The sequence below is a fragment of the Vanellus vanellus genome (genome assembly GCF_965231255.1).
Source record: "Vanellus vanellus genome assembly, chromosome: 8".
NCBI lineage: Eukaryota > Metazoa > Chordata > Aves > Charadriiformes > Charadriidae > Vanellus > Vanellus vanellus.
This window is the reverse complement of record NC_138913.1, coordinates 15,779,782-15,790,187: the sequence shown is the minus strand read 5'-3', so window position 1 is coordinate 15,790,187 and position 10,406 is coordinate 15,779,782. Positions and strand designations below refer to the sequence as shown.

At 43.4% G+C, this 10,406-nt stretch overlaps 2 protein-coding genes across 2 annotated transcripts; one reads left to right on the top strand and one right to left on the bottom strand.

The window, feature by feature from the left end:
* Positions 1-5,002: 5,002 nt before the first annotated feature.
* NCBP2 (nuclear cap binding protein subunit 2) lies at positions 5,003-8,750 on the bottom strand. The gene is made up of 4 exons (XM_082487251.1): positions 8,643-8,750; positions 8,340-8,521; positions 7,396-7,534; positions 5,003-6,801 (listed from the first exon to the last, which is right to left on the bottom strand). The coding sequence occupies exons 1-4, from the start codon at positions 8,721-8,723 to the stop codon at positions 6,730-6,732; spliced, it is 474 nt and encodes a 157-aa protein (XP_082343377.1). The 5' UTR covers positions 8,724-8,750; the 3' UTR covers positions 5,003-6,729.
* Positions 8,751-8,950: 200 nt separating this feature from the next.
* On the top strand, positions 8,951-9,847 carry NCBP2AS2 (NCBP2 antisense 2 (head to head)). The gene has a single exon (XM_082487178.1). The coding sequence runs from the start codon at positions 8,956-8,958 to the stop codon at positions 9,229-9,231; it is 276 nt and encodes a 91-aa protein (XP_082343304.1). The 5' UTR covers positions 8,951-8,955; the 3' UTR covers positions 9,232-9,847.
* Positions 9,848-10,406: the final 559 nt, after the last annotated feature.

Sequence of the window (10,406 nt, the reverse complement as noted above, 5' to 3'; positions counted from 1 at the left end):
ATCCATTCCACCTACGAACTTAAAAAATAAAAGAAATTCAAACTTGCTTTAAAAAAAGCCCTATTGCACTATGGTTACACTGGACTTCGTTCAGGTATCTGTGTATTTTCAAAATCACAAAGATGCTAATCTAGGATTGTAATGATATGCAGCTAAGACAGGAGAACTTTTTTTAAATTGCATATCCCAGTATAAACTTCTGGCTAACAGTGAAAAAGTAATTACTGAGGCAATTCTGCATTTTATGCGCACTAAAATATTCACTTCAAATGTAATAAAACCTAAAATATCAAAACCCGAAAGATTCCAGTACCCTCACATTAATTTCCACCCAGTAAACTCTGTGTGGTTGTATCTTTATACCCACAGAAGATATTAAATTCTCCTACACTTAACAGCTGTAATGAAACTCTCTTCCTGAAGAGAGTAGGCGCCTGCCGCAGCCATTAAAAAAGGAAAATCATGAGCTTTGTTATAGTGCCACAAGTGCAGGAAAAAGAAAAAGCACCGTGACCCTCTAGACACGAGGCAGTCACAGTACAGCTCTCTGCGTGCTCTCAAGCCTTTGCCAGACTTACTTAACACTGATTGTCCTTCAACAGGCGGGATAGACACCTCCTGCAAATATCCAGTGAAAATAAGCTCTCTCCAGTGCAGCCCATCAAACTCTACGCTCTGAGAGGCCATCACAATCCTGAGCACCTTAAAGCTTTGGTACTTCAAGCATACAGCTTTGTATGATGTGTTTTCTCTCCTCTCAGGACAGCTCTGGGTCTGGGAATGGTTAATTACCTTCACGTTAATCTGAAGCTGGAGCCCCGGCTCATTCATTCCTAGAAAGAGATTAAAATTATTTAGTTGTCAGTTCTATTCATTTCCATATTGACAACAACGAACGTGTTCCTGCTGAGGTGTGTACTGCTCACAGAGCCCTCCAGTCTGTGAAGGACTCGGCTCAACCAGAGAGACAATTCACAGCCCACAACGAGAGACAGCACCGCTCGTTTACGTACATCAAAGTGATTTTGTTTTCTAACAGGGAATGAATCAATCATAACAAACTCAGTCTCACACCAGTTTTAGTTCAATTAAACATCTTTAGGGGAAAATACATGATGAAACACAGAATCAGCACCGTGTCCGGGCACTGTTGATGGACACCACGTATTTATTCAGGCTATTGGGCTTCTTTTAATGTTTTATTAACTTTGCCTTGGTGACGATTTTGTGTCTAGAATCTGAATTACTGGGTTAGCACAAATGAGCTGGAATCTTCCCTCACTTTTCACATTCTGCCAGCTTTCTGCGCTCTTTCCCTGTCAAACTCTGTAGACCAAGGAGTATTTGTTGGCCCTCACGGCCATGGATTCTGAGAAAAATACCATCCTGCAACTGATTTGAGACACTCACCCTGAGGGATTTTGAATCTCTCCTACCAAAAAGCTGTGATTACTTTTTGTCACGCTGTTTTACTCACCTTCCCTGACTCACTTTAAGATACAACTTAGAAGTCAACACTGCTTCCACATGACCTTTCAAGAATTCTTCTGGCACGTTAGCGTGTCTCATGTTTAGTTTATGGTGAAATAAGTTAGACAAAGTTCATTAAAACACATTCAGTACTTTAGCAATATGCACACAGATCTCACTGAACTCAACAGAAGATAAAACTAAGTTCCTGACAGGACTGCACTCCGTAAAACAATTCATCAACAGTTCCACCATGACTCAAGGTGTGTGTAAGAGATTGAACTTACAAATGCTCTCCTGAATTTCCCTCTGGCACACTTAGATAACAACAAACAGTTTCTCCTAACAGTTGTGCGGGGTGGAACACTGCAAGGTTGCTGCTTGAAGGCTTTTTCAAGCTAATATGTAGATTTCAAAGAGGAAATTCAGCTGGGAATTCAAAAGCAGAAGCAAAAGGGCAGAGGCTTTGGGACATTCCTGGATTTTATGGGGAACAGTCCTTTCCAGTTCCTGGAAGCACATTTCTCCTCTACTGGAGTAAATTCAGAGGGGAAAAAAAAAACCTACAAAAAACAAACCACAAACCGGTCCTTTGCCAGCACGCACAATCGTGGTTACTACAGACAGAACCTTTCAGTTCAGTGCTGAGCATTACAAGGCATGCTACAGCTCAGCAGCCTTAAGGCACTTCTACCTCTGCTGCTTCAGGGTAGGACAGAAGGTAGTTGACTCAGTCACTAGTCACTTTTCTTTCAAGCAGAATCCTCATGTGAAAGAGTTTCTTCAAGAAATTGAGGCACTGCGTTAGCTGTGCGGTAAAATGAGATGCTTTCAGAACACCTCCTTCCAGAAGAACCACTCCACTGAGCTGATTGTGAGGAGTTGCAGAGTATACTCATCTTGAAGGGAGACGTGGCTTTGCATGACATCTTGTGGCAGCGTGACAAGCTGACAGGGGTTTTGTTTTCATAAGAAGTAATTTAAGATGTTGCAAAACAGTGATATTACAGAAAACCAAACACACAACAAAACACACCAACTTATAATCAAACCAAGCTGAAGAGTCTGGCAACACTTTAAGTCAGAAAAATTCCCCATAAAAATATTTTAAGACACAAAGTATAAAATAATAAGACCATTATTTTAAAGTAATAAAGTAAAGCCAGAAAACTGAAACAAGTTCAGTTTGAAGCAATTCAAACTGCAGGTGAACTACAGCTCTAAAATATATATTATTAATATTTAATATATTCTTACCTATTCTAACTAGAAAATTAGAATCTCCTTTTCAAATTGTGGCTTGCAGGGAGAGATTGGTCCAGAAGGGAAAAGCTTCATTGTCCAGAAACTTAATTACAAGATGACCCAATTAGGCTAATTCATGCTGATAGTTACATTGCATGTAACTGGAGAAATATCAAAATAGCTAATTTTATTTCCCATTTGTTTTCAAATTGCGCTCTGAGAAAAAATGCCTTTTAATTCTACGTGAAACACCACAAATTGTGGTTCAATACTGTTCTAATTGGAAAAACATCAGTCAGAGGAATGAATAAATGGCCCACCTTAAAAAGGAAATCAGAGATAGCTCTAATTAAATAGAATTAAAACCAACAAAATTACTCTAAGATGTAGTCTTATTTTCGAAAACATACTCATCCTCAAGGCACTCAAGAAAGATGTTTTCCCAGTCATTACCCGAGTAATGCCTAATTCACACTATTTTTTGATGGAAGGTATTAGTTTCTCTCTATGCAACTTGATATCTGAAATTCCTGACTGAGCCCCTCATGCGCTTCTGGAACACTGGTAGATTTTCCTGTCAGGGCAGAAGCAACTGGCTTAGTCTAGACTTTGTTGGAGGATAACAGAACAAAATACAAGCAGGTTTTACGTAGTCAGAGATGAGCGCTGGAGAACAAAGAGAAAGCTTCTGGGAGGAACTTTCAACAAGAACTGCTGCTCTTACTGAACAATCAAAAAAGGGTTTTCAAAAGCAAATGTCTGCTGTAGCACCTTCAAAGCAATAAATTCCTACACCAGGAATAACTCATATTTGTCCTTCAAATGGGAAAAAAAAATTAAAAATCTGCATTTCATTCAGGTCATGCACTCTTAGATTACTGCTTCTGCCAAATTTAGGCACAGCACAAAGCTGTAGTGAACAACCAAGACTCCATTCTGCACAGGGATTCATGTGAAAAGCCATTCCATGCAGTCCCGTTCCCATTGAGAGAAGCACCCTCTGGAAATCCAGGCGAAGGTGCTCCTGGAAAGAAAATGAAAGAGGAATGTTTTAAACATAGTCTTTACTCAACTGTTCCCTAGCTGTAAAATCGTAGAGCAGTGCCATCAGACTAGTGGAAGGCTTAAGCAGAGATGCCTGCAACTGCCTTGGAAGGTATTAACATGAAGCAAGTAACATCAGTCCTGCATGGAGAGGATTCATTCCACTACATCCCTGCTTTGTTCTTGAGATATTTATGATTATTTTGTAGAAACGGTTTAAAAGATCTGATCTATATCCTGCAAGTACTGCACATCTTTCCAAACCATGTGCAAGAAGTGTAAGCATCTAAGAGTCAAACCCTCCTTCAATTATCACAGGCGTGCTTTTGGCAAAATCTGAAGAGGTTGCTGGGGGGAGGGAAAAAAAGAGTCACCACGGACACAGTGTTATCACAATACCCAGTATAAAAGACACTAAGCTGTTGCTAAACAGAGAAACAGCGATGAGCTACAAACTCACAAATCCTGACTTCTAGTTGTCTCCACTCTGAAAAATGGTCTTCAGATGAAAATTTTTTGCCGATTTTTACAACACAACATAAAGCAAAATCTTGAGACAGTACAAAAAGCAGCACGCTGCACAAGCCAGCTTTCTGCAACTGTCTTCGCCATGTCAGAATATAAAAGCATCCTAATTTTGCAGTCACTAGAGGGAGCCATCTGGCATTTTACTTGTGCTGCTCCTCAAGAGTTGGAAACTCAAATTTCATGGCTCTGCTGAAGGGATAGATTATTTGTTTCAGATCTAGACATACTAACTAGTAAGTGTTGCAGAGTTTGGCTACGTATTCACTTTAAAACAAAATCTTACCATACACATTGCACCTATGCCGCAAAAGACAGTGATGTCTGGCTGGTTTTGAGGGAAAAAAACTCATTATCTCCATTTCATTTGAGAATGACTATCTTGCAGAATAAAAAATAATTTTAAACCCCACTTTTACCTGGAAGTGCACCTTGAAAACTCCTTGTTACACACCAAGGACTTTCACATCCACTCCAATATCAGTAAATAATTTAAATTCTGTTCTGTAATCCAAAAAGTCCCAGAATGAAGACCATTAACCAAATATCTTTCAGCATCTAGTTAAAAACTGAACAAGACTGAAAGTCCAGACAAAGAGAAGCAATATTCATTCTCTCCACCTTAAGAGACACTAGAAAAAAACATGTGGTCAAGAGTTTGAATATAGCTCCTTTCTCTCACTTATTCTGTTTAACAAAAAAACAACAAACCAACCAATCCATTTTAATGTTGTAGCTTTATTTGAAAGTGACTTAAGAGTTTCGGTAACACAATTTTTATACAAAACTGATACAATGAAAAATAAACTTCAGAGGTTTCCTAGAGCAGATTACAGACTGTAAACTCATAATCAAATGTACTATATATAAAAAAGTAACTTTATTCAAAGTCTTGTTTGCAGGCTGGCACCAAGTGATCCTGAAAATCTAGTTTTACTCTATGTGCCCAAAACACCAAAGCCTACCCAAAACCTTGCTTCTAAGCAAGCAAAGTCTCATTGCATTTGTTCTACCGCACTGTATTTCCAATTTGTGACAAAGTGTACACCATAAAAACATCAAGATTTCCAACAATACCTTCAGTGAGCAAAGATCAACTTTTACATACCTGGTATTTTAAAGGTTTTTAAGGAGTCATGGACAACAATGTATTTGGACAAAACTTTATGAATTGCCATTTCCAAAGAACTCAGAAGTCCATTAAAAAAAATAATAATCCAAAGCCTGGCAGCAGTTCCTTTTAAACTGTTTAATTTCAGCAGGCCAATTTCAAAGATCTTAGGATCACCAATTATTGCTACTCCTCCTATGTCTGCCGTACATCAAAATCTCATCATATAAACTAGGAGTATTAATGATTTGGGGGGGGGGGGGGGGGGGGGGGGGGGGAATGTCTATTCAGTCCTGCAATTCTTTTACCATTCTTACCACATGCTCATTAGAAAGTAAGGCTCCTCCCAAAACTCAGCTTTTTTTACTCTTACCTTTGAAATCAGGTTCCTCAAACAGAAAACCTATTTTGAGAACAAATTTCTCATTATACACACAGTTCCTCAAATGTCCCATTTTGGGGGGTAACTGTACAACTTGGCTTCATGCCACCCTTGTAGGCACAGGAAAGATACTGTTCCTCAAATATTAAGGCTGTAGAGAGCTACCAGACAGGAGCAAAATACTACTACTCCAACTGTGAAAATAACCGCTACTGTAATCCTTACACTTGCTGTTCTCTGTATCCCACAAAGCAAAATGGTTCTGAATCGTGCAATGTCATGCAACCACATTATACTTTGTAGAAGACTGCAAGCATCTGTTTTCTGCTCTCCGCTAGGCTTGTTTTTCACTTCATGAATCTCAGGCTCATCAATCTGACTTGTTTTATTGTGGCTGCCCATGTAGGTGTGCTAGGAACAGCATCAGTGTAAAAGGATGCTAATCCAGTAACCCCAGAAAATCTGCAACTTTAAGTGTTCCCTAGAAAGTGGAAAATTTCCAACTTCTTTTTCAGGCTCTTTGCATTTTTCTTTCATCTCTGAAACATACACTAATCCTCCTTTATCGCTGCTCTCCACCCTGTGATACCAATGTAAACAAAACCCAGTGACAGAATAATCAAGTTTTGCCAGTGAAAAAAAAAGCACTATACCTTTAAACTTTTGTTCCTTTTAATAGAGTTATAGCAGCATTTAGAGACCAAAGTCTCACCCATACCATTGCTTAAAACCTTGCTCCTAGGACCTCTGTATTAATGTATTCTGCAATGCTTTGGATGCGGGTATTAAAACGGAAAAGATATTGAACATACTATGTGCCCACAGGAACATGGATAGTAGATTCTGTGAATTTCTAGCTACATAAATTTCTGTGCAACCGACCTACTTTGTGTCTCGTGACATTTACAATGCAGATTTAGTTATCCTGTGAGGCTGATGAGTCATTCACTATTCACTGGCATTGAACAGTTTTGCCATAGCCACCTCTTCCAGCATCATAGTCTTGCCGATACTCATCTCGGACCTTATGGAGGAGGAAAAAAGGGAAGCCCAGTAAAGACAAAGAAACACAATTTCTCACAAACTATTACACCATCAGAATATAGTCAAACTGAGTTTACAACATGTAAGTGGCCACAAGGAGCTGACTGACAAAACAGAAGGCAAAATACATCATGCAGAAGCCCACAATACAGTATAAACTAACTTCTTTTTTAATAATGTCCAAGGGGACTCTTCAAACGAGACAGACAAAGTGGTGATGGCTAGCCTCATGCTTCAGCACTAAAAGTATCTGCTACCTGCTCAACTTTAGGTAAGCTAAACGCTGTCCTTTGTGTTCTTGACAGCCTTATATTTTCTGGCTTATTTATAAGCATTATCTCCCCAAGAAGCTAAGTTTCTGAAAGTACTTTCAGTGAAATATAAGAAAAAGTTACTTCTTCTTAGCAGATGACATCATCATTGATAAGATCTGTACAAACTAATGTACAGTGCTATCTTAAACAGAAACTCTTAAGTTGCTATTTCTGATGATGTTCTGAGTGTGTTCATTCAAAAAACAATTAATTTAGCAAAATCACCAGTCCCTTAAAAACTAGACTGTACAACAACCTACCTGGCCCCCTGATCTTCCACGACCATACTGTCTACCTTCCTTAAATCCTGCATCCCAGTCTGTCCTTATGATCCTATCATCAAGTCTGGTTCCATTGATGTATCGCATTGCATTTTCAGCATCTCCTCTTGCATAATACCTTAGGAATACGTTAATGAACAAATCCTAGGCTTCTATTTTCAACACGTGGAAAAAGGAACAATAACAAATGGGGTACAAAACCAAGTATTTGCTTGAATCAGGTTCTTGTTCAGTTATTTCTAAAAGCAACCGCTTCTATGAAGCTATGTGGGCTGAGAAAACTGCTAGGGAAGCAGAGCAACATGCACGAATTCAAGCATATTAGAAATGGATCAAGTTCTTTAATAATAGAGCTTTATGCTTTTAAGGGTGAGCGTGGTTAAAGAAAGAACGAGAAGCCCCATGCATGCTCCATTCATGCTGCAAACGTTCACCATTTCGGTGTGTTTGCTGGAACCAGTAACAATGCTCTTCAAAGACACTTCTGCATAATGAAGTCAGCACAACCGGGATGCAAGACACCAACATAAACTTTATCCGTATGCTTGCATGAAAAGAAACACCTCTTTACTCGGGCGCTGAGAATACGCTTTCACTGCAGAGAGCAAGCATCTAAAGAGTGTCTGGCTGAAAGCACCAGAATGAAAGCAGCACAGCAACCCCTACTCGATGCGCAGCGTATGTTTGCCCTCTCTCGCCCAGGACTCCCACAGACACTTTAGCAACCGAATAATTTCATCCTCGGATAACTTTCCCGTGACTCAGAGCCTGCACGTCAGTTTACCCACGCCCTGAGCGCTCCTGCCCACCGCGGCGGCGGCCTGCGGGCAGCGCACCCAGCCGCCGGCCCAGCGCGGGGCCTGCTCCCCCCGCCCGGCCTCCAGCGGCCGCGGGGCAGCCGGGCCGGGACCGCAGAAGGATACTCCACGAAGCAGAAGCCGCAGGCGGTTTTCTTCACTTTGTCCAGCCCCATGATGACCTTCTTGATGTCGCCGCTCTTGCCGAAGAGCTCGTGGATTTGCTCCTCCGTGGTGTAGAAGGAGAGGTTCCCCACGTACAGCGTGCAGCTCTTCCTCAGCAGCCGCTCCTGGTCGTACCGCGTCCCCTGAGCCGCAACGACAGCGTTACCCCACGGCGGGCCCGCAACCGGGCCTGGGCCCGGACTTCGCCCAGGCGGATCGCGCGGCCCCCGTCCCCGGCGGCAGCAGCGGCGGAGCCCCGCTCACCCGGAAGTGCTGGTCGCGGTATTGGCTGAGATCAGCATAGGAATCGCTGCGCAAGATGCTCAGCGTCCCGCCGGAGGACATGGCGGCGGCGGCCCTCCCGCAGCTGCTTCCCGCCCCTCAGCGTCGCCGCGGGCGGACAGCCAATGGCGAAGCGGGAAGCTGTTCTCGCGAGAGCGGGCGCAGGGAGGCGCCGGGGAGGGTGCTGTTCTCGCGAGAGCGGGCGCAGGGAGGTGCCGGGGAAGGTGCTGTTCTCGCGAGAGCGGGCGCAGGGAGGTGCTGCGGCGGTTCTTGTTCTCGCGAGAGCGGGCGCAGGATGGTGCTGAGGCGGGTGCTGTTCGCTCTCCTCAGTAACCCGCGGCTGATCGAGAAGCTCTCCGAGTCGCGGCCCATCCGCGCCGCCGCCCGCCTCACCGCCGCCGCCATCACCCGCGGCCAGCTCAGCGCCCGCCAGGCGACGCGGGGCTTTGCCCCCCGTTTACTCCGCCTGCGCGACACCTTCCTCAGAGAGCTCAAGGACGGAGCCCGGGCGCGGGGGTGGCCTGGGCCCCGCGGGCCCGGACGAGGCGGCCGCCCCGGAGGAGGGCCCTGATCGCCGCGCCGAGCGGGAGGTAACAGCGGAGCCGCGGCCGGCGCAGGATGCCGCTAGGGAGGAGAAGGAAACCGCGACCGCTTCACTGCGCCCAGCGCAGGAGGACGAGTGCGTTAGAGCCGGCGGGTGAACAGGCCCCGAGGCCTCGGTGACGGGCTGCTGGTGACAGCCGGACCCCATCAGCCTCTCCGGGACCGGTTACCATGCACTGGCGTTGGGACCCCGGCATTACCCCGGCCTGCGTAACGCAGATCGCCAGCTGCGGACTGACGCCGCTTTTCCATAGCCTACAGCCATGAGTGGTTCCTGAGTCCAAGCATGAAAACGGGAAGCATGCTGCTTATTGATGGATTTTCATTTCATAGTCAGTTTACACTTTCCACAGTACTCAGTAACAGGCAGAAGACAGACTCACACTAAATATCATCTAGAATACTGTCAAGGTTGTCACGTTAAGTGCTTGATAAGAAACTCGAAATAAAAACAAATATCTCACTGGAGTTCCTTTAACAATGTCTGTCTATAAAACAGTAACATTCTACATTTGATACAACTTTGATATAAAAACCAGCTCTAAATGTTCGTGATGGATAGGATAATTGCCCATTTTACAGGTAGGTAAAAGATTCGGTAGCTATCATAAAAGCACACCTCAAGTCTATGGTAGCAAGAAGGGTTTAGGAGAAAAAATAACTAACAGAGCTATCCTAACTCTAAATATGGATGTATCCATCGTATGTGATGCACTGGGCTGTTTTACTTAAGTTGCTATATCTAACAACCTATGAGACTAAAGTACTTAATCTTCCTAAGTTGCTATATCTAACAACCTATGAGACTAAAGTACTTAACCTTCCTTCAGGACGTGTTTGACTGTTTAGTTCAGCTGACTAGGAGCTTAGTAACTGGGGAGGATGATTTCCATTTTTGTATCACCCCATGTAAAAAGAACCTTGCAAATTATTTGAGATAGTTTCCAGCATTGCTGATAAAATTGGACTTCCCACCAACACAGACTTAGGCATGCATGGATGGAAAAACTGCATCTACAGTGTAAATGATAAAGGTCTAGCTGGCAAAACAAAAGCAGTGTATTTTCAGTCTGAGTTAGCATTTGTAGTCCAGGTTCTCTTCCTGGGTCTATCACAGGTTACCTGTACAGCAGTGGAGGTGTC

Bases quoted from the DNA above. Each gene is read 5' to 3' on its own strand.
- NCBP2AS2 (XM_082487178.1), top strand. From the start codon at position 8,956: ATGGTGCTGAGGCGGGTGCTGTTCGCTCTCCTCAGTAACCCGCGGCTG.
- NCBP2 (XM_082487251.1), bottom strand. From the start codon at position 8,723: ATGTCCTCCGGCGGGACGCTGAGCATCTTGCGCAGCGATTCCTATGCT. The intron at 8,522-8,642 runs GTGAGCGGGGCT...GTTGCGGCTCAG, and splicing joins ACCGCGACCAGCACTTCCGG to GGGACGCGGTACGACCAGGA. The intron at 7,535-8,339 runs GTATCCTTCTGC...CGTATTCCTAAG, and splicing joins TGCGGCTTCTGCTTCGTGGA to GTATTATGCAAGAGGAGATG.